This window comes from Panthera pardus, unplaced genomic scaffold (genome assembly GCF_024362965.1).
Source record: "Panthera pardus isolate Hobbes unplaced genomic scaffold, ASM2436296v1 HiC_scaffold_10, whole genome shotgun sequence".
NCBI classification, from domain to species: Eukaryota; Metazoa; Chordata; class Mammalia; order Carnivora; family Felidae; genus Panthera; species Panthera pardus.
Window position 1 is genome coordinate 9,249,215 of NW_026526655.1, and position 24,459 is coordinate 9,273,673.

Below are 24,459 nucleotides of genomic sequence, written 5' to 3' on the forward strand. Positions count from 1 at the left end.
TTGGGTGCCAGGACACGAAGGTACTCGGCCATGGCAATCTCTGCTGCCCCGAAGACACTTGCATATTGCAGAAGAGAAGCTCAGGCTTTGAAATCCCAGAGTTGAGGATGGAAGAAGAGAGAAGGCAGACTGAACACCCAGAGAAGGAGGAGTTGGAGCCAAAATGGAGTCTAGACATGATACAGAAGCCGCTAGAATCTGAAAACAGGCTGGGGGAATCTCAGGATGGGAGAGGGTAGTCAAAGCAACGGATGAAAAAGAGGCTCTTTTCCAGAAGGCAGGTGTCCACACCCAAAGCACAGTGGAGAACTGAGGCCCAGATTTCCCAAGCAATTGGTCCACCTCTCAACAGCGATAAAATCATCACCTTTGGCCAAGTCATATAAATGGCAAATCTGAAAGGGAAGTTCCTGACCTAAGCTCCTGCAAGGCTTTTCTAAGCCTCAGCTTTTCTCATTCGTAAATCAGGAATAATAATACCTACATATACCTGTTATGAGAATTTGACATTTAATATATATAATATATATATATATATATATATATATTATATATATATATATAATTAGGTGCCCCTAAATATATATATATATAATGTCAAATTATATATATATATATATAATGTCAAATTATATATATATATATATATATATATATATATATATATATAATGGTTTGCATTGTGCCAGGAGCATAACAGTTGCTCAACAGTGAGCAACTATTTTGCTTCTGTCGTTATCACCTGTAAATAAAACTAAACGTCCTAATGGTGGATCCCGTGAATGCACTCTTTTCAGTTCTCGGTTCACCCCCATTTGGGGACAACTTCCTGTACTGTAACTTCCTGTTCCTGTGAAACTAGGAACTACATTTCCCAGACTTCTTTACTCTTAGGGTCTGGAGGCCAGATGGGTTCCACCAGTTAGAGACAATCACTTGAGATTTGAAAGACGGAAGGAGGTGGAGGCCATCTGCCAGCTGCTCTTTCTTTTGGAAATTCACTATATTAAGGGGGGGGGTCTCGGATGGGGGGGGGGGGCAGTGGTGGAAGCAGCTGCTTGATCCCCAGATCCCGGCTGCAATGGTTTTCTCTTGACGCCAACAAGTGGTGGCTCCTGATTTCCCCTCCCCCAGTCCTGCCAGAGACTTTGTAAGCATCTAATTCCTGTATTAAATCCCATCCTACAGTGATGATTCCTGTTTCCACAACTGAATCCTGACTTGCTTAGAAGTGGATGTTTCATCTAAAGAAATCTCATATGTAAACTCCTGTGAAAGACTTTGTTTTGTGCTGCTGCCTCAAAATGGCTCAGGTTCAAGTCATGAGTTAATTGCCATGTTTAAAGCAGCTCAATGTTCTTCTCGATGCCGATGCCGTTCCCTTTGAGAACTGTTAACATTATACAATTAAAGTGTTCTGGGATCTTGAACGGTTAACTCCAAATATCACACTGAAAGGCAGAGTATAGTTTTGTAACGATTATAACCCATCCGTTATCTTTCTTTATACTTTATTTGGCTGAAAGGAAAATGGTCCCCGAAATAATTTTGCCTCCTAATAGCCATTCTTCCTTCCTGTCTTAGGATCAAGAACCCCAATGTTTAGCCAGGGACTCTACTACCCAGCTAAAATTCATTCCCATTCTCTCTTAAAGCCAGGCATAGGCGTATGAGTAAATTTTGGCCAGTTAGATAGAAGAAAAAGTATTTTGTGTAACTTCTAAAAAGTGTCTGTAGAAGGAGGGTATAGGGGTGCCTGGGTGGCTCAGTCGGTTGTACTTCCAATTTTGGCACGGGTCATGATCTCACGGTTCATGGGTTCGAGCCCTGCGTCAGGCTCTGCGCTGACGGCTCAAACCTGGAGGCTGTTTCAGATTCTGTGTCTCCATCTCTCTGTGCCCCTCCCCTGCTCACTCTCTCTCTCTCTCTCTCTCTCAAAAACAAATAAACATTGAAATTTTTTTTTTAAAAAAAAAAGGAGAATATAGACCTTCCTTTGCCCCTTACTCCTTCCTGTTGGCTGGAGTATGAACATGATGACAGGAACAGTAACAGCCATTTTGGGCCATGAGGTAGCATAATAAGCATATCAGAGTAGAACAGAATGAACCTGTTGCTTGCAGAGCTGTGATATAAGACTGCATTGTCTACCTCCAGATTTCTTTTACATCAGAAAAAAATCTCAAACTTTACAAAATCACTGTTATTTGGTTTCTGCTTTGTTACTACATGCAGCGAAGCCTACCCCTAATTAATAGAAGAGGAACGGCCAAACTTCTCTTCCTATCAACCATGGACTATTTCTCCATTTCTAAAAACAAGTGCGTTCTCAAAAGCTGCCTGACTACTGAAACACAGTAGGGCATGCCGCCAAAAATGTTGATCTGGGTTTAGAATTAAAGATATAAAACGATTTCCGTGAGGCCAGTTCAACGCACACAGCAACGAAGTTTGCAAGCCAGATGAATAGCTTTGACTTACTCCTATCGCTTCCAGAATCAAACCAAGACACCAATTTTAGGTTGCGTAAAAGGCAAGTCCTCAAGCCTGGCTGATGGTCCGCTAGGGCTAGAGTCATTGATTCCAAGTGGCTGAGTTCCAGATTAAACTGGCTCTCTGTCGTTCATAATGTGACCACACCACAGCTGACAGCACATCCAGTGGTATAATCCGCTTTGCAGCTCTCTGTTCCAGAGCCCATAGATCAGGGGGTTAAGACACTGTGCAAATGCAAAGACTCCAAAAAGTACCAGGTTTAAAGCAAAGAAAAACACCCCACACATCTTTCCCAAACCTATGAATATCAGGATTGGTATTACATGCAAACTCATCTGCACTAAATGAATAAGGACTGTTTTTTTTGCTTTGATATTTGATCTGTTAAAATGGCCAGCCCGTTTGCCTTCTCGGTAGATCAGAAAGTAACTTATAAGAATGATGGACAGAAGAAAGAAAAGGAAAACCATGCCAACGGCTCTGGCAGGAGGGCCGTTCAAGATCACAGGGCACAGGGGTTCAGATTTAAAAACGGCAACTCGAGGGGGGTTAGCGCTTTCTATGAGGAATAAGCAAACATTCTTGAATATGATGATTACCCAAGACCCAGCCAAGATCCTGTACTTAACCGAATCTACCAAGGACAGAGATTTCAAAGGCCAGCAAATAGCCAGGTAAGTGTTGACCGCCATCAAGGCCAGCGTAAAGAGGATCCCTTCTCCAACACTTAGCTGGACCCCAAATACCACCCAGCATACCAGCACGGGGCTGTTGGCCAGCAGAGCCCGCATCCCTTGGAAAACCACCCCGAGGCCACAGTAGGAGGAGATGCATAGCAGATGGTGGCACAGGAGGATGTGTCGGACCTCTTTCCTCAGCTTCGAATTCTGTAACACTATTGTGATGATGACGACAGTGACGAATGTGGCAAAGAAGAAGGCCACCACATACACAGAGGCCTTCACTGTTGCTTCCAGCCTCAGCCAATCCGATATGTTGCAGTGGTCAGAAGACAAGTTCATGATCTTCAGGGCAACTTGGCTCCTGAGGGATTAAAGCACCAGAAAGAGTGAATCACGAAGCATCTTGGGTGGTTTTCCAACTCTGTGACCTTGTAAATCTCAAGGAACACATTGCACGTTTTTTGGTATAGAGGATGAAAATTTTAGATGTATGGACATGAACCAAAGAAACTAGAGAAATCAGGGGTGCCTGGGTGGCTCAGTTGGTTGAGCATCCTACTTCGGCTCGGGTCATGACCTTATGGCCCGTGAGTTCGAGCCCCGCATCTGTGCTGACAGCTCGGAGCCTGGAGCCTGCTTCGGATTCTGTGTCTTTCCCTCACTCTCTGCCCCTCTCTCACTCATCCTCTGTCTCTCTCTGTCTCAGAAATAAATAAACATTTTTAAAAATTAAAAAAAAAAGAAACTAGAGAAATCATTTGGGGGTCTTCTCTTTATTTCAGGAGAGGGGCACATACTCAAACCATCCAAAAGGAAGGTCTGAACGGTGGACTCTCAGTACTCAGCAAATTGCTCAAAATCAGGTCAAGGTTCCACCCTCTGTGCATCCTTTTCCATCTTTGATTGTGAGAACTTTTTCAACTTGGAGCCACAAAGCACAACAGTGTAAAACTCAGTTGATTGATCACCAAGCACTAGTTAACAGCACGTGCAAAGGTCTGGGGAATGGATTAGGGCAAGAGCTGTAAAGGATGTGAGGAAGCTATTGACGCAGAGGCTGGAATTCATTTGGGTCCATAAGACATGACAAAGATATTAACAAAAATGATAGCAATCATCGGTGACATTTACCCAGTACTTTCTAGGGATCAAAACTGTTTTTAGAGCATATTGTTCTAACCCTGGGGTATGGTTTATGTTTCACCGAGTGGTTTTATTATGCACTTTTTTGCAAATGGGGAAACGGACTTAAGGAGGCTAAGTAACCTACTCAGGGCCATATAGTTATTGGGGAGAGGGGCCACGATTTGAATTTCAGAGTACAACGCCAGCACCCATTCTCTCAACCACTACAAGGAAGTTCATGTCAAATGCAAGGTCACTTTTAAAAAAAGGGGGGGCTGGGGGAGAAGGGCGCCTGGGCGGCTCAGTGGGTTAAACGTCAGACTCTTGATTTTAGCTCAGGTCCTGATCTCGTGGTGAGATCAAGCCCCACATCAGGCTCTGCATTGACAGCACAGAGCCTGCTTGGGATTCTCTCTCTCCCTCTCTCTCTACCCCTCCCCCAGTTGCCTGCGTTCTCTCTCTCTCTCTCTCTCTCTCTCTCTCCTCTCTCTCTCAAAATAAATAAATAAACTTCAAAAGAAATCCAACGTCAAATGCATGTTCCGAGTTCTTCTCGGGTCAATGTCGTGTGACCAACCCAACTGGACCCCATTTGTAGAAATACCATTTCTGTGGTTCAGCTGGAAGACCATCCATCCTAGAAGGTGCTGGGACCTTAGGATTACTGAGGAACTGTGGCCACTGAAATGGTAAGATGTGTGTAATAGCCTCATGGAATCTTCTCAAGCCTGCACAGCAATGAACAGCGCACTGTGCCACAGCCTGGGGAACCCCGGAATTTCCGGATCTCTGTCTCTGAAAGTCTATGGCAGAGATGCCAACTGTTGCCTCCCCGCTACTAGCTTTCCTTACTTCCCCACCACCTCAGTGTTGTGTGGAACTAGGGGTAGCTATCTGACGCAGGGAGAATTATTCCGGAGACGGTGCTGAATCCACTGGTGTCTGCCTCTTAAACATCCAACTGCAAAGTTCTCACAGAGAATGTGGCCCAAGTGTGATGTCATGTCATTGGCCTGCCAGTAATGGTGGAATGTGGGTGAGTGAAGAAAGTGACAGCGAGGGGCAAGAGGAGAGCAGAGGGAAGGACAATGTCCCCGAGAGTCTACAAAGGCCCTCGCAAGACAAAGAGAACAGCATGGGCTCCCGAATTTCTTTTCTTTAAATGTTTATTTATTTATTGTTGCGAGAGAAAGTGGGGGAGGGGAAGAGAGAGGAAGACTGACGATGCAAAGAAGGCTCCAAGCTCTGAGCTGACAGCAGAGAGCCCGACGTGGGGCTTGAACTCCAAGCAACGAGATCATGACCTGAGCCAGAGTTGGACGTTTAACTGACTAAGCCACCCAGGTGCCCCTGGGTTCCTGAATTTCTGATTCCATTGAGGTAGCTCTGCATTTTCTGTCCTTGGGTCCTAAAAATGTAACACACCGCTCTATTATTTGAGCTAGCTTAAATGGGTTTCCATTCCCTTATATAAGCCCCTCGAGTGGTAAGTATATAAAGTGGACTTTAAAGAGGCACAGTATATTACATTGATTTCCTAAAGGGCATGTCGCCGTGGAGACAGCTACCGCAAGCTGCTGAGAATCTAAGATGCCACGGCTCCTTATGCAATCCCTGCCAAAGGCACCGTTTTCCCTCGCATATTGCGTTGTCACCCTTTGTGGAGAATTTCCCCTGCTGGGATGGATTTTTGTGCCATTGTCGTGCGGCCAAACTCCAGGCATTTATTTCTCTACTCCCCGGCTCTCCAGAGGGGAATAGAAATTGTAATGGTCAGGGGAGCCTGAGTGGCTCAGTCGTTTGAGCATTGGACTTCGGCTCAGGTCATGATCTCGCAGTTTGTGAGTTCAAGCCCCACATCGGGCTCTGTGTTGACAGCTCAGAGCCCGGGGCCTGCTTCAGATTCTGTGTGTGTGTCCCTCTCTGGTTCTCCCCCGTTCATGCTTGCGCTCTCTCTCTCAAAAATAAATAAACATTAAAAAAATGTCTTAATACAAAGAAATTGAAATGGTCATTGTCATTGTCAAACTCCTCATCAAGCTTTCTTTTAGCTACAGCTTTTTCGGTCAAAATCTTACACCAGAACCCTTCAACGATCTATAGAAAAATGCATATCTGCCCGCATTAAATGCCTCCTCATCACTCTCTCCCAGAGGACATTCCTGTAACTGTCCTCAGGACACCACCATGGACACCGAGGGCTCCAGTGGAGATGGGGCAAAGTTAGAACACTCTACCCCACCAGGCGGAATCACAAGGACTGGGCTTTAAACCTAGGTCTGCTGTCAATGAGGAGTGGGATTTTGGACACTAAAGTGTCACTTCCCTTCTCTGGTCCTTCGTTCCTGACATCACAGCCACATAGGATTGCAAACTCCACATCCTTTCTCTCTGTCCACAAGGTCATCTTCACTCATATCCACAGCAGCCAGCTCTTATCTGGGACTTTTCCTTATTTTTGAGACAAGATTGGCCCTGTCCTCGATGCAGAATGTCCTCATCTGATTCCCCATGGCTGAGCCTTGAATAGAATCACCAGCTCTCTAGGACAGGTCTACACCCCTCCCAGGATCTAAAACCCAGCCTCCGAGTCCCAGTATTAGGGGGGTCACTCCTGCCAGGCTCTTCTATGGTCCACCTGGGCCTCCCAGCAATGCCCACTCCTGGGCTCATTGTTACCTGGTTTGACCTACCTAATGCGCTATAACTCGCCCCCCTTTATTCAATCTTGCTCTCACCCCTCATTCTGCCCAGAATCCTCGTCTTCTCTGTAGCTTCCCTGTTGGATTCCTCATTTCTGCTCACCAGGACTACCTTGCACCTGCATTGCCCCCCATCGGCCCCTGCACACCTGTCTAGTTCATCTGATAGCACCTCCCCAATAGCAACGGGCGGGGCTTGGCCTGGCTGTGTTCTAAGACTTGAAACCCTACACAGAGCCTGAGTGACTCTCATTGTACTTCCTTTGGAAAAAAAATTTTACAACCTCCTTTTTTCCACCTGAATGACTGTGGCTGCAGCTATAATAAACCCCTCTCCCTCCCGATCTGATACGGTTTCAGGGAACTATTTACTATTGAGAGCAAGCAAGAACTAGTCTCTGTAGTTTTCTAATACGTTTAACACTCTGATCAACACGGCACGATGTCACACGATTGTACTCCACAATCTTCCTTGTGCGTCGAAACACACAATGAATATCCAATACAATGGAAAACAGTGAGGTTACAGGTGGTAAAACACAGGCGCTGACATACAGAAGCTTCTCACCCAGGGGAAGAGGCAGAACACAATATAACTGGGTAGTCATAACCAGAAACATCATGTGTCGTCTCACTCATTTGCCAACTGAGGAAGAAGGTTGGGTGTCTCTTGCGGGGGTGGGGGTGGAGGGGAGCAGGGGGACGTTGTTCAGAATGGAAGGGGTCACAGAGGCAGTGAGAGAAAGCTCGTTGGAAGAGGTGAGACTTGAATCCAGCCTTTCCAGGTTGAAAACTAGAGCAAAGCAGGGGCAAAGGTGGATAGAGACGAGGAGAAGTGCAGATCGTAGCCAACAGAAAGCAGCAAAAGCCAAGGTGGGAACCATGAGCAGATTGAATTTGGTGGAGTGGAGGCTTATTCAGAGAACAAAGTCCAGGACCAGTTTTCAAGGGCCTCGATACCTTTCCGAAGGTTAAACTTCACTTCGTAGGCAATGAGGAGACTTGCATGATCAGAATTAGAAGTAGCACATGCCACAGGTTAAGAGGCAACATGGGATGCCCGCCCTTGCTTGCGTAGTGGTGTCTTATAGGAGCTCTGACGAGCAGGAGCCCGGCAAAGGACAAATGTGCACAGTGAAGACGCTGCTATGACAGCAGGTGGCTTAAAACTCTTTTTATAGACAGGAACGTTGCAAATCTGCAAAATCAACGAGGGCAAGTTTTATTGCCTTTAATTTATTTATGAGAGCTCAGAAAGATGAGTAATTTATTCAGGATCATGCAGCCAGACAGACGCTCCCAGTCTCCAAGTTCATATTCCGTCGCAGAGGTATATTTGCATATCAAGAGCTCATGGCAACAAAACCCATGTAATAAATCCTCATCTATACGCACGACCTCCACTTATGGATAATTCCTAGAGCGTTTTTCTTCCGAAATCGTAAAATGGGAATACCTGTTTTCTTCTGGCCCCTAATGTTCCTTTGGCTTCAGCTCTGAAAGACAACCCTGGAGGCTAACAAATTTCAGCAGAGAGTTACATTCTGGCCACAACTGCCCCGCAAAAAACGGGCACCACCACTCCCTGCGAAAATCCTGTGGGAAGCAGACGTGTGGGAAGGGCTGCGTGGGCACCTAAGAACGTCAGGGAAGCAGCTGGTCTCATCCTAAGAACGCTGCTCGGGGCAACCCCCTGAGGACGACGTGCTGCCCTCGGTGAGAGACAGAATATATCAACGGATAAGGCCATATTTAAAAATTAAACTCTGATCCACAACCCGCAGCCACCTGCCAGGAAGCCAAGCCGTCCTCCACAGTCACCAGCCCAGGGGGGGCAACCTGCTGTCTCTTGTGACAGTCCAGCCAGCCAATCAACAGCCTCTGTAACAACTGGCCCCAAATGGCCAGGACTCGATTAATCACGGACAGCGTCCCTGATTTTTGTCCCTGCTTCCAACTTAGGACCAACCAGAGAGAGCCACGTACGTCCTCCCGAACGGTCACATAGACACCCACAGCTAAGGAACGGGTAACGACACAAACTGGAACAGTGGCTAATTCGCGCTGATGACTCACTACGAGACGGCTCTGGTGAGAGATGCCTCCTTCCATCAGCACACCAGCCCAGGAAGGTGGCACAATTATTATTTTCATTTTTCCGAAGAGAGAGCTGAGAGATAGAGGCAGGAGGGAACTCAGCCAGGGTTAATTAGCTGGTGACAGGGACACTGGAGCTTGGAGCAGGCAGTCCCCCTGCAGGTGTGATCTCTAAGCCACTGGGCCAGGTGTTCCCCTCCCGCCCGGACCCCGCTCCCCACATCAGGGAAAGACTCCACGTACATAAAAGTTGTGAGGGGCTCCACACACCTCTCAGGGAGTTGCCGGTTAATGGTGAAATCTGGCTTCAAACCCAATTCTCCTGATTTCTGAGATGACATTTTGTTAATGTCGTTTGTTAAGGTTTTTCCTAACAGTACTGGTGCGGGTGGGTTGAATTCTTTTGTAAAAAGAAAAAAAAGGAAAACTTAGCAGGTGTTGTGATCCGAATTGTGTCCCGCTCAAGTTCATATGTCGAAGCCATAACCTCCAGAACCTCCAGTATCTGCATCTGGAGACTGGGTCTTTAAAGAGGGAATTACGTTAGAATGAGGGCTGGAGGGTGGGCTGTGATTTCATCTGATTGGTGCCCTTGTGTCCTTGTAAGAAAAGGAGATTAGGGGGGCGCCTGGGTGGCGCAGTCGGTTAAGCGTCCGACTTCAGCCAGGTCACGATCTCGCGGTCCGTGAGTTCGAGCCCCGCGTCGGGCTCTGGGCTGATGGCTCGGAGCCTGGAGCCTGTTTCCGATTCTGTGTCTCCCTCTCTCTCTGCCCCTCCCCCGTTCATGATCTGTCTCTCTCTGTCCCAAAAATAAATAAAAAACGTTGAAAAAAAAATTTAAAAAAAAAAAAAAAAAGGAGATTAGGGGACTGGGTGGCTCAGTAGGTTGAGCATCCATCTGACTTCGGTTCAGGTCATGATCTCGAGGTCCGTGGGTTCGAGTCCCACATCGGGCTCACTGCTGTCAGCACAGAGCCTGCTTCGGATCCTCTGTCCCCCTCTCTGTGCCCCTCCCCTACTTGCACTCTCCCCCAAAATAAATAAATTTAGGAAGAAAAGAAAAGAAAAGAAAGGAAAAGGAGATGAGGAAACCCAGAGAGCCTCCAGATGCGTGTGCACAGAGAAAAGACCATGTAAAGAGGCGTCAAGAGAAGACAGTCATCTGTAATCCAAGGAGAGAGACCTCAGAGAAAATCAACCCTGCCAGCACCTGGATCTTGGACTCCCAGCCTCCAAAACTGTGAGAAATTAAGTTTCTGTTGTTTAAGTCACCCCGTCTGCGGTATTTTGTCTTGGCAGCCCGAATAGACTGATTCCACGGGGCAGAGCAGCTCCCGGCTCCCACCTTATTTCCAGGTAGCTGAGAAGGTCTTCCCACGGGTCTCTCCAGACTCTCCCCACCCCCAGAACCTATGCCCTCTAAGAGGGAGTAGGGCCGTTCCTTCCTGGGCCTCGCGGTCAGTCAGGCAGTGGACGCCAAGGTCAGGGCCAGTATCTGACTTACCACCAGCAGAAAGGACTCATCAGCTGAGAAAAGACTTCAGGAATGATTTCATGTGCTCTGTAGCTGCTGGCAGAAGGCCAATAAGATGAAGTGGATACTTCCAGAATAGCTCTTAGAACCCTCCCCGGATGATCAGAACTTCTCCCCTCCCACGACAGACACGCCCTCCCCACGTTAAACATTTAGTCTTCCCCTTTGCTCTAATTGTGGCCTTACTTCTCTGGTATTTGAAAAACACCACTCCAGTCTGGGAAGCTTTGGTGATCTCCACTGTTATTCTCCTCAAAGCGGGCAGGAAGGAAGGGAGGAGACCGGTGTCTACTGAGCACCAGTCACTCAACGTCGAGGACAAGCACTTAGTAAATATTAGCTATGACTGTTAATCATCTGAGAACAGCTCTGGAGGTGACGTGGGAACTGGATGAAATCACAAAGCCTCTGAAGGTGTATCCTGTGACCTCTGAAGGCAGAGAAATCACACATTTTTCTGAGTGCTTTTCTAGGCAGTTAACTTTTTAACTTTGAACTTGCCTTTTCATATATAAAGGGAAATTCTCTAGCTTCCCTCCCCAGTTTTGTTCTGACCACAATTTTGATGCACAGATATTCTTTGAAGTACTCACAGGATTCATTAATCCAGAGATCTGCCACCTGGCTTTAATAGAAACTTGGCCTTTTCTAAACTATTTAATGCGTAAAAACACATCTTGCAAAACAACGTGCACACACATGTTTACTTGAGATTTTTGAAACACCAGGCTGCTCACAAACAAGGACAGGGTGAAAAAAATTCCCCAAAACCTGGAATATAAATAAATATTAAATAATGAAGTATTGAAAAGAAGGTAGCTCATAAGAATGGTGACAAAGCACTTTTCATTTTATAACCTAAATAATAGTAAGTGTGTGATCTAACATTACAGTCACCGTGATAACAAAAAGGACACAATTTAAGGACACATTTCGCTGTCCCATATATATCTGCAGATAGAAATAGACATAGGAGCCATTCTAGGATTTCAGAAAAGGATTGTGCATTACTAACTCTAAGAAGATCACATGTAATGACATTTTCCGTGAATCTTAATATAAACTTAAGTAATGAGTTTATACAAAATTATGGTCCACTGGCTAAAAGCAGAGCCATTCAACTCTGCTTGGAAGGAGCCCTCTGCATTGGCAGGGGACTAACCAAGAACAAAAGTGGCAGTCCCAGCTGACAGACATCTATTCTATCAGTTGGTGAATTCCAGCTATAGGTATCATCCACCTTTCGAAAGGTCGTGTTTCACCGCTTTGCTTTTGAGAAAGATCTACGTCAGTTTCTGTTTTTACTAACTGCAAGAAATAAAGAGGATTTTTGTTTTTACAAAAAAAAAAAAAAAAAAGGCAAAAAGCCACCATAGCATCCCGCATGTGTTTTGCAGGGAGCCACGATAGAGGCAGCACGCGTCCCGAGCAGCGAGAGCGGCCCCACCACCTGCTTCCCCGGAACCGTGCTCAGCATCTCGTCTTCAGGCTGCCAGAGTTTTGAGCTGTGTCTATGAGTTTTACCTCGATTTATTTTGTGTATCCATTAGCAAGATGTGTCCTGTGGTATCAGAAAAGTCTATGAGAGGTAATTTGGGGGTTTGGGAACGCTTACAAGTTTCTCCATATAAATTAATGGTAATTGCTTCTTCGCTTGATGTCGTTCTGGTTTATGAAAGATTTCATAGGAACACTGGGCTTTCAGGTAGCAGGGTAAACCCGTCTATGTGGGCCCACCAACACGGATCTAATCGGTGGAGACAGCACAGTAACTAAAACACGCCAGGTGTCCGACACCATGGAGCTTCCGTGGTCCTGAGCCCCTGACGGTAACCGGGCAGGCAGTAAGCAGACAGTATTTTTCTCCCTTCCTCCCTATCTGTCCAGATGCCAAAGGTCAGTATGATGTCTATAAACCACAAAAAGCAAACAGTAATCTGTATGTTGCTAAGCATGTGATTCACTGCTGATACCATTTCCCAGACTCTGAGAGGATTTTGTCTTCGGTCTGTTGGTTTGTCTCTATCGAGTTGGATTTCGTTTTGAAACCCACTGAAGCTATTTTACTGTTGGATTATTGAAATTACTAAGCTATTCAAGAATTAGTTACCTGCGTATCACTTCAACATTATGAAAGCTTACAAATCAACAATAGCTGCCAAGATAGTGAATTTTGTGTTCTGCTGGTAGGCAGGCAATCCTCCACACCACAGCCAATGGGTTTGTTTCGTTGCACAAAGAGTTGGCCCATCCCAAGCGTCAGGACATACCGTTTCTGCCTCAACAGACCACACCTGGCTTTAGCCATAAAGCAGATGTTTTCTTGGTATGATCTCGGCAAAGCTGGAATCAGCAGTTTCCGTGAAGCTCTTTGGCTTTCTCTCTCTGACTCAGCATTGGGGATTGCTGTAAACTTTCTGTCAGGTTTAATCCTATTTCCCCCAACTAAGGTCCAATTGCATTATAGCTATTCTTACTAGCCTTTTTTACATGCTATGATTTGTTTCGCTGATGAAAAGAACTCCCTTAGTTTTGAAATCCACATATAATATACATTACTTGTCAAATTCTCTTACCTGTATTAGGTATCTTTGAGTAAAATATATATTATGCTTGATTATATATGTCATACAAAGTCGACTCTCTAGACCTGAAAACTATGATTTAAATAATTGAAAGTAAAACCCGTGGAATGCCTTAACCATGGCCTTCTCTGAAAACTTTTACTTAGCACATAGTTATTAACTTTATCTTTTACTTAATTATTATATAATTGATTTCTCTCGGTTTTCAGAAGCGTATATATTTACAGAGTTTCTTTGGCAGGGATATAAGCCCACGGTCACAGTGAAATCTATTACCATATGAATGGACTTGCATTTTTCCGTATTAAAGTCCACTTATACCAAGTTATTAATGCTCTTGCTTATTTTCACTAGCATTTATATTTGCCTTTTAGGAGTGGCATAGAATTTTGAATCATATTTATAGAGCAAATGGCTATTTCAATATTTATCCTTGTGATAATCTTAAAATATGACCACTATATTGATCTGTTTATTTAATAGACTTATTCCCAAGTAAAGAAACATCATTGTTATCAGTGTTATTTTGCAAACATGATCTGTAATTATATTTTGTATTTTTCAACAGGAATTACATTCTAAGTATTGGTGACAAAGAAAACTATTAATGTCAAAAACCCCAGCTATGTTATCATTCAACCACTTTTGAATGATCAAAAAAATTTATAATTTGAATTTTAAAATTCACACCCATGTCCCATTTTCTCCACTTATGTGTTCACTCACTCATTCATTCATTCAATAAACATGTATTGTGTACCCACCTTGTAACAGGCACTGTGCTAAATGCTGAGCTTGCAGAGAAGAACGAGATATGGTCTTTGTCCTCAAGAGATTTACTTCACAAGTTTGGAAGTAAGAGCAGGTATGCACACTGGTGTAGTGTTTGAGAGAGATGGCAAAAACATAGATCAATTTCACACATTTTGAATTGGAGAAAACTTATGAAAACCCACAAACCTTTGGTTGGACAGATGTGTGTTTTTCTTCTCCTTTTCCCAAGAAGAGGATCTGGGGAAGGTATTCTTTTTCTTGCATGAAAAACCAGGGCAGGAAATGATGAGATGAATCCCGGACGGTAGAGACATGGGGCTAGCAGGAGGAACTCACTGGAAAGAGCAAGAATACCAGAACGTTTAGTAAGGCTGACGGAAGAAGACAGAATAAAGAAGCCCTCTAGAAAACCACAACTGGGCAAAAAAGGCTGGCACTGTGGATAGGAAATGGGGACCAATGATAAAGGCTGACTTGTCAATGATGCACGCAGAAGGCAAACAGCCATGAAATGATCGAATTTAAGGAAAGGTGTGTTTGAGAGGTATAGATAGCTAGGCCTACATACTGGCCAACTTCTGGTTTTGACCCAAATGACTTTCAAAGCCAACAGAATGCAGACATATAATGAAGCTGCCCCCTCAAAGAATAATGACCGGTCACCACAGGGATTCTCAGTGTACAACTGGATGGATCCAGGCGACAAAACAAGGATGCAAGGCCTCCTGGGAGATGAGGGTGGGCTTTAGATAGGAGAGCAACGGCTGATGTACATATCCCAGCGGTGTGTACCCCACAAACGTACATCTGTGTCATTCTGGCCTTTGAGATTTGCTCCCCTACGCCGAGAACCTTCCCAAAGAACTATAAATTTCCTGCCTTCTTTTTCACCACCTCCTTGGCCGCTTAAACCATCCACATCCATGAGCTCAGCCTCCCACAAACTAACAGCAGATATGGAACCCTTGGCTGTAGCAAAGTCCATGAATCAGGCTTATATCATGAGTCTCTGGTTATCGCCAATTTCACCTAACCTGAGCACCTACCCCGTTTCGGACTTTCAGCCTACCCTGATCTTAAATGTGTGGTTGCCATTCAGTCTATGTTTTGACTTCCTAAATGTGTGGTCTCAAAACATTGAATATTATTTCTGGACGATCCAGGACTGGAGCCGCGTGAGGACATTTGCTCTTCCAGAGTTGTCAGAGTAGTACCATGCAAATCCCCACCTGACCCCAAAGGAAATGTGACCTGGTCAGAAGGCAAGTGCACTAATGAGAGGAAGTGCAGTCTCCAGACAGAGGACCATGGGTGATAAAAGGGATGAGCCAAAAGTGAGTGGGGACAAGTTTGGGGACTTTAGTTTGTGTGAGCAGAGAAGTAAGAATCCATATAACCAAAGAGGGATGCGCTGTCTCTAGATGGTATTAATGCATGCTATTTTAAGACTTAGAGATGGTTTGCTTGTGAGGTTAAGGTGCCTCTTTGTACCACGTCAGGAGGTGACTAGTTTGATCCTGGAAATGTAATCTATGGAAACCATTCAGTGTATTTGTAGGTTCAACAGAAAGGAATTGAAATAGCAGCTGAAAATAGAAGGATGTTTGTTCCCTTGGAAGGAATGAAAAGCAAAGAGCAAGAAGTTAATAATGCATCACCATTGAAAAAGCAAAGGGGTCCCGAGTAATGCAATATCCTGATCTACTTAATAAGCATATCCCATAAGCTGAGAGATACTCATGAGGTTACCACAGTGTTATTATTTTATTCTGCTATGTGCTAGAGTACTCTGAAGTATCTATAGTTAGTTAAATGGAAAAATAAGGCAGGATCCCTGCATTTGTGGAGCCCGCAATCTTTTAGGGACGATAGATGAGCAAGCAAATAGTTTCGATTCTATAATTTAAGTGCTTAATTCCAAGTGCCATGGAAACCAGACGAGGGAGTCTAATCTTCCTAAAAGAGTCAAGGAAAACTTCTCATGGGACAGTGACTCCAGAAAGTAAGAAACATTCATCCATACAGCTAGCCAGCCTCTTAGTACTCAACAGCCAGTTGAGTACCTTCAACTGTTCTAGATGAGGTGGATGCAGATTTGAGGAAGACAGACAAGGTCCTTCCTCGAGTGACATTTACATTCTGGTGGAGGTTAGATGACATCACTAGGAGAAACACAGAATGGTGCCTTAAGACCCCCTAATATCCACTTTCAGGCCTTATTTCTTCACCCACAGGTATTCTCCTACTGAGACCAGGGTGCCTCGACCACTCAAACTGGAGCATTCGCATCCTATGGGCTTAGTTCTCATCATGAAACCAAAATGCCAGTGTATTGCTTATCATCACAATGGGATAATTCCAGAATGGCATGTGCAGATAAAATCAAGTTTCCGAAAATGCAGAGCTGAGGGTCAATGCCAAGCAGAAATAAAAGCGAGAAACGAGATGCCCAGCCATGAGAACTCCTCACCTTGCATTACGAGTGGAAGTCTTTTCTGCCAGTGGGAAACTGAGTTCTCTTCTCCAGGAAAAAAGTATGTGGAAGAGTAGCAGGAGTTTCTCCATGAATCCTGGGAAGAACCCCCAATACCCAGCATCTAACAGAAGTGAGTCAAGGGAAGTGCCTCACTTCACATTCTCCCAGGCTCCTGAGCCTTCAGACCCAGAGCCCCTTCCCTGGGGCCACAGCCAGTTTCACACCGTGATTCACCCCACCACGAGGGAAAGACTCAAGCCGCTGGAACCAATGGTTTTAGGCCAGGCTAGCCTTCAAAAATCTCACGGTACAGCTATAGAAATGACCACAGTTTCATACAGAGGCAAGAGAAAGGCAGTCAGAAGCTTCTCCAAGGCACAGTTGGTGCCGTTCTGAAAATTCAGATTTCCTGTTTGCCAACATGTCTGCTTTAAGTCTCTCAATCTGTTAATTACATCGCAAGTGTTATACACCAACTTTTTCTCATATTTATAGCCTTCGTTTCTTTTTAAACTTTTTCAAGTAATATGTTTGTTGTCAAAAATGTAAAATTAACAAAAAAGAAAAAAGAAAAAGTGTAAAATAACAGGCATAAATAAGAAAAATGAAAATCCCCCATAATTCCACTTGAAGACAACTGCCGTTGGTATACATCCTTCCAGGCTGTTTTCTGCGCTGAGGGTGAGCTTTTCAACATCCATGCCACTTCCCACCATTGTAGAATATCCATGCAGATTTGTTGGGATTTACCCCATGTCTACCTCCATTATAGAGACTGATTTGGCTAAACTAAATTACAATAATCTTATGCCCTTGCCAACAGTGTTTGTTTTAGGAACCAGTACCCAATCCAGACCTAAGCCAATCAATACAAAGCATTCCTCTGGAAACGCCACACAATCAGGGTGGTCCAGTCAGAAGGAAGCCGAGGGCTCCCGCTAGAGACCTGGGGAGAAACACTCCCTTCTCTGCGGTTGGACAACCGGAAGCTGTTGGAGGCCAGCTTGCCTCCGTGACACAAACCAACTTTCAGCCGAAGCAGGCTCTACAGAAGGCAAAAAAGAGATATAAAAAGAAATTGGGTTTTTAAGGAGCTTTCTGAGCTGCTAAATTCAGCTGACATTAAAATCTTTCTTACTTCTGGAGTTTCTACTTATATGAACAAATAAATTTGCTTGTTGAAGTGAGTTTAAAGTGAATTTTCTATTGCTTATGAGTTGCATCCTAAATGACTCATGTAGATACTTTTATTAAAATGGGGCCGTCTTGTACACATTGTTTATGCTTTCGTGCCTAAAAATACATAATAACCACCTCTCCTTTTTTACGATAAATATACTTTTACAAAATTGTTAATTTCGTCAGAGTAGTCCATTCTATGGACAGACATTAAATTACTTCTCCAATTCCTTTTTGAGGGGCATTTTACATTGTTTCTGGATTTTTCTGTATTTTGTAAACAATTCTGTGTCGAGTTTTCTAAATATTAGAGAACATACGTTTTCCTTAGGACGCATTTCTACTGTAGGATGTCTGAGTCAAAGTATGTACTTTTTCAAGGGTTTTGATTCATATTGCCAAAAGGACCTCCCAAAGATTTATTTCAATTATATCCCAAGCAACAGACCACAAGAATGCTCAAAAAGCCTCTCTTCCTCCTCCCAGCCAGGAACTCGTATACAAAGTTTCAACACATATAAAGTTTCAACACATATAAAGGAACTCATATATAAAGTTTCAACACATATAAAGTTTCAACACAAGTAGTCCCTATCTATGTGTTAAATGGTGCATACCCTTTGTTGCTTAATTTGCACTTAAAAAATCATATAGCATGCTTATAATGTTTATTTTTCATATATCTATTTGCTTGTTGTAGTTCTCTTTTTCTAAATTGCCACTGGCATCCTTTGCCCATTTTTAATTGAGGCACTGACTTCTTACAGATTTGCAACAGTTGTTAATATGTAAGATTATTACGCACCTGGCACCTGCATATTATACATGTTGTGAATCATTTTCACGGCATGCCGCCACGTGCCCTTTAATTTGCACACAGTACTTTTCACCGTTCTGAAGTTTTAAATTTTAATTAAGTCGATCAATCCTTTCATTTTACTTTTTTCCTGCCCTTTCTGTGTCATTCTCTAACCAGAGAAGTCACAGCAGCAACAAACCAATGCTCGGGACGCCCGAGACTGAGCCGTAGGGAGGCAGCCTGGAGTTGTCTGGACCCTTCCACCCCTGACTACTTCTCCCCGGCCTCCCCTGCAGTGAGATGTGGTTTGTGATTAAATGATAGCCAGTGGGATGAGAGCGGTTATGTGCAACTCCCTGGTTGTGCTCTTTAAAGGGAAATGCCTTCCCCTGGATTTTCACTCCCTCCTTGGGTGGGAGTGAAGAAATTGTGGTAATCTTGTAGATGAGCAAGATACCTGGGGATGACAGCACAAGCCAGAAGGACCCTGTGTCACTGACACTGTGATAAGTCCATACCTCCTAGACTGCTTATAACTGGACTCTTTCATGAGCAAGAAATAAACTTCTCTCCTGTGAGAGCCACTGTTTTTGGGGGGCTTTATCATGGATTCAAACCTGTATCCTAACTTAAAGAGTAACGTATGATTCCATTCTACACACCACACACACATCCCAGCACGCACACACACACCAGCATAAAAGAAGATAAAGAAAATTATTAATGTTAATTAATTCAGGGAATGGGATTGCAGGAGTTTGGGAGGAAATAATGAACATTTCTTTTTTTTTTTTTTTTAATGTTTATTTTTGAGACAGAGAGAGACAGAGCATGGACGGGGGAGGGGCAGAGAGAGAGGGAGACACAGAATCGGAAGCAGGCTCCAGGCTCTGAGCCATCAGCCCAGAGCCCGACGCGGGGCTCGAACTCACGGACCGCGAGATCGTGTCCTGAGCTGAAGTCGGACGCTTAACCGACTGAGCCACCCAGGCGCCCCTGAACATTTCTTTTAATATTGACTTTAGTTTTTTAGTCCAGGTAGCTCTTACTCATGCAGTCATATTATCCAACATGGTGAAACACTTTTTTTTTTTTTACTAGCCCCTTCACTTAAAGTCACAGCCCTAGACTTTATGGGTGGAAGAAAAGTGTACTGGAGGCAACAGAACAAGCATCACAACTGGTGGAAGAGTGTAATTTTAACAACACTGGCTGTGTCGTCCACGGTGAGTGTGTACTTTATAACTACCATCAACCAGCATTCAATGGCATCAGTATATTTCTTTTCAGATAAACATTTTTATCTTTTTTTAAAGGTTGCCAGAAAATTATTGCAGGACTCTCTAGTGGATTGTGAGCTATAATATATAATGCGTATCTCAATATGTTTTTCCCATAAAAGGAAAAATATTTAGAATAATTTCAATACACCTAAGGCAAAAGTTCTTCTGTTTTTTTTTAAAAAGCCCTTGTAAATTTAAATATTCATTCACCTGTGCCTCTAAATATCCAAATAAGTTATGTTTTTAACATATACTGATATATGTCCCTTTCACTCATAGAAAAAGATCCAGAAGGATGCACAACACATTGACAATAATGGTTATTTTCCAGAAAGGGTATTGGGTTAGCTTGGGGGAAAGGGAAGGCTGGAGGAAAACTCTGGCTTTTTATATTAATCAGGTGTGTATAGTTTGTATCTTTACAATGAGACTAAATTCATATATTGAATTCGTAAATTTTAAAAAAGCAACATTCAGGGGCCCCTGGGTGGCTCGGTCAGTTAAGCATCTGACTTTGGCTCAGGTCATGATCTCACGGCTTGGGAGTTTGAGCCCCACATCGGGCTCTGTGTTGACAGCTGGGAGCCTGGAGCCTGCTTTGAATTGGGTCTCTCTCTCTCTCTCTCTCTGCCCTTCCCCCACTCGCACTCTGTCTCTGTCTTCCAAAAATAAGTAAACATTAAAAAAAATTTTAATACATAAAAATAAAAATAAATAAAAAACAATGTGCACAGTTTAAATAAACAGTAGGAACATAAACTAAAAATATTTTTAAGTGGAAAATCTATAGCCTGTGATTTTTCAGGAATGTGTTGCAGCTGATAAGACTGGACATGTTAGATAAGATGATTCCTGCTACACATAACAGAAAACCCCAACTCTTACGGACTCGAGCTGTCATGCAAATCTTTTTCTCCTATAACAAGGAAGGTCGTGTAGGCTCCAAGGTTGATTATTTCCCTGGCTTCGCGCAATCATCAAGGTCTAGGGCCTCTCTGTCTTTTCGATTTGTCATCTTCTGCAGGCTGACTGTTTGCCCTTGTTCTGATTCCCCTCACAGATGACCGCAACAATTCCTGCTGTCATATCTAGACATTACAACATGCAGAGAAAGAAAAGGGCCTCTCTTCCGGAGTCTTCTTAGGACAGAAATATCTTTCCCAGAACTCTTCCTCCGGCCTATTGGCCAGAACTGAGTCACAAGCCCATTCCTGAACCAACCTTGGCAAGAAGAGGGGTACGGTCACTTTGGACTTAGACTAATTGTCAATCATGAGCAATAAACATATAGGAACTGAGCAAAACAATGAGACTTTCCAAACATTATCTCTTCAAAGAGATACGCATAAATCAGAAAACTCAATATTGTTAAATTGTCAGTTCTCTCCAAACTGATCTAGACATTCAATGCAAAACCCCAGGAGGCTTTAGGAAAAAAAAAAAAAAAAAGAAATTAACAAGCTGATTCTAAAATTTGTACATAAAAACAAAGGACCTAGAATACATAAAACAACTTGGATAAAGAAGAACAAAGTTGGAGGAATAACACAACCGAATTTTAAGATTTACCATAAGAGCTACAATAACTAAGACACTATGATATTGGTTATGGAGAGACCTGTACCAATGATAGTGTCTAGAAAAAGATGTCATGGTAAATCAACAGTCAATGGAGAATATTTTCAACAAATAGTGCTAAAACAATTACATTTATTTTTTCATTTATATTTATATATTTTTAAAGATGAACCTGATGTGTACTTTGAATCATATACAAAATTCAACTTGAATGGATCATAGACCCGAATGTAAAACCAACAACTATACAGCCTTTAGGGAAGAAAAACAAAATAGGAGGAAAATCTTTACAACCTCAGGTCAGGCAAATATTGATTATATAAGACACAAAAAGCTCAAACAGTCAAAAAGTGTATAATTTTTTCCATATTCAAAAAGTGTATTCAATTTTGTCCATATTATATAGGACACAAAAAGCTCAAACCGTCAAATAAGAAGTGTATAATTTTTTCCCACTTTTGGATTCATAACTTAATAATGAAAAGACAGATAACACAGTTTTTTAAAGAGCCCAGTATTTGAATAGACATGTCTCCAAAGAAGACATACAAACTGCCAAGAAGACATGAAAAGATGCTTATCATCACTAGGCATTAGGGAAAGATAGATTGAAGCCACAATGAAATACCACTTCATACCCACTAGGAGAGCTAAAATCAAAAGGAAAGACAAAAACCAGTGCTGGAGATGATGTGGAGAAACTGGAACCCTCGTACACTGTCGGTGGGAATGTAAATGAAGCAGCTACTTTGGAAAACAATTGGCAATGTCTCAAAAGGCAAACATAGAATTACCATATGTCCCACCAATTTCATACCAGCTAGATAACCCTCAAAATGAAAACGTACATCCACACTAAAACATGTACACAAATGTTCAGAACAACGTTGTGCATAATAGCCAAAAAGTGAAAACAACCCAAGTGTCCATCAACTGATATGTAGATAAACAAAGTGGGGTTTACCCATAGAGTGGAATATTATTCGACCATGAAAAAGGAGTGATATGTGCTCCAACAGGCATGAATCTCGAATACATTATGTTAAGTAAAAGAAACAAGAAACAAACAAAAAACCCCGCATATTATATGATTCCATTTACATGAAATGTCCAGAACAGGCAAATCTATAGAGACATAAATTAGATGAGTGGCTACCAGGGTCTAGGGGGAGGAGAGAACGGGATGTAACTGCTAATGGTTATGGAGTTTCTTTGCAGGGAGAAGAAAATGATCTGGAATTGGACAGTGTTAGTGGTTGCACAACTTTGGAAAACAGTTTGGCAGTTTCTTCAAAAGTTTCTACGGTTACCATGTGACCCAGCCTTTCTACTCCTATGTATTTACCCAAGAGAAATGACTACATACGTTCATACAAAAACCTGTGCACAAATGTTCATAGCATAATTATGCATAATAGCCAAAAAATAGAAACAATCCAAATGCCCATTAACTGGTGAACAAACAAATCTTGGTATGTTGATACCGAGAATACTATTCAGCAATAGAAAGGAATGGTTAAGCTATACTCACACACACTGACACACACAATATGGGTAAACCCCAGAAGAAACAAAACCCAAAAAGATACCAAATGCATAATTCCATTTACACCATATTCTGGAAAAGCCGAAACTGTAGAGACAGAAATCAGATCGATGGTTGCCAAGAGTTAGGGATGGAGAAAGGGATGACTACAGAGAGGCAGAAGGGAAGTTTTTTGTTTTGATGGAATTGTTCTAAGTCTTGAATGATACAACGGCAAACATTTGTTAAAACTCAAAGAACTGTGGGGCGCCTGGGTGGCTCAGTTGGTTGAGCGGCCAACTTCGGCTCAGGTCATGATCTCACGGTCCGTGAGTTCGAGCCCCGCGTCGGGCTCTGTGCTGACAGCTCAGAGCCTGGAGCCTGTTTCAGATTCTGTGTCTCCCTCTCTCTGACCCTCCCCCGTTCATGCTCTGTTTCTCTCTGTCTCAAAAATAAATAAACGTTAAAAAAAAAAAAAAGAGAATAAATAAAAAAAAAAAAACTCAAAGAACTGTAGGATTCAAAGGGTGATTTTTTTTTTGCTGTATGTAAATTATACCCCAATAAATCAATTAAAAAAAGTAAACTACATTACCTTCATCCACCTCCTCTCTCCAAAACAAAAACAAAAACAAAAGACTATATTGAAACTTGAATAGACAAGTTTAAATTTAAATTTAAATTTAAATTTAAATTTATTTAAATGTCAGAGATTCTTGTAAAGAGGAAGAAAAGCCAAGTGCATTTACTTCCTCAAAAGCATGCATCCTCCATTTTCCAAAACACAGTTAAACACCTGTGAATACCCACACGTCGCCAGCTTTGTAAAAACTTTTAGCAATCGACTACTTACTTTTCTGAGAAAGAAATCAGCTTGGCCAAGACTGTCTGTCCCTATTCCTCCAACCTGGTCACACTTGTTTTCAGCTGGCAGCCGGCTGCTGGTTAGGAGGATGTTTCGTTTCGAGCGTTTTCACTTCCTCCAGAAGGAGGTTACTGTGGGCAACAGTGGATAAAATTGAGAGTGATAAAATTGGATCCAATCTGCTCACATGAGAGGTGTGGCGGGTAGAACCCATGCTCTGCCCACGTCCCCTCGGATCTCTTTTCCATTTCCCCTAGTTGTATGCTTTCCCTCCCAGAAGCCAGCATCCGCTTCTCTCTGTTGGAGGACCACCCTCAGGCCGCCCAGATCCACCCCCCTGCTGCGTTTGGTAAACCAGTAATCCTGGGAAGAATTCACCCTCATGGCAGCAGTCCCTAACTAGTGACTTTGGCGGATAGTCTATCTAAGCTCCTTTGTACCCGATGAAGACAAGTCCAAGGTATATTTTACACCACTGCTTCTCATACTTTTACGCTGGTATGAAGTGGCTGGGAATTGAGTTCAAATGTAGGTTCTGAGAGGCGCCTGGGTGGCTCAGTCGGTTAAGCATCTGACTTCAACTCAGATCATGATCTCATGGTTCACGAGTTCGAGCCCCGCATCAGGCTCTGTGCTGACAGCTCGGAGCCTGGAGCCTGCTTCGGATTCTGTGTCTCCCTCTCTCTCTGCCCCTCTCCCGCTCACACTCTGTCTCGCTCTCTGTCCCTCAAAACTAAGTATTAAAATTTTTTTTAAAA

General features: G+C 43.2%; 1 protein-coding gene across 4 annotated transcripts; it reads right to left on the reverse strand.

Moving 5' to 3' along the window:
* Positions 1–1,494: 1,494 nt before the first annotated feature.
* On the reverse strand, positions 1,495–23,829 carry LOC109264941 (probable G-protein coupled receptor 148). 4 transcript variants are annotated; one of them, XM_019445656.2, is made up of 3 exons: positions 23,690–23,829; positions 14,183–14,331; positions 1,495–3,540 (listed from the first exon to the last, which is right to left on the reverse strand). In XM_019445656.2, the coding sequence occupies exons 2-3, from the start codon at positions 14,308–14,310 to the stop codon at positions 2,604–2,606; spliced, it is 1,065 nt and encodes a 354-aa protein (XP_019301201.1). In that variant the 5' UTR covers positions 14,311–14,331; positions 23,690–23,829; the 3' UTR covers positions 1,495–2,603. The 4 variants fall into 4 exon arrangements, with proteins under 4 accessions (XP_019301201.1, XP_019301202.1, XP_019301205.1 ...); XM_019445657.2 differs by lacking the exon at positions 23,690–23,829 and adding an exon at positions 16,467–16,691; XM_019445660.2 differs by lacking the exon at positions 23,690–23,829 and adding an exon at positions 13,987–14,096 and having other exon boundaries at positions 14,183–14,292.
* Between the last annotated feature and the right edge of the window lie 630 nt (positions 23,830–24,459).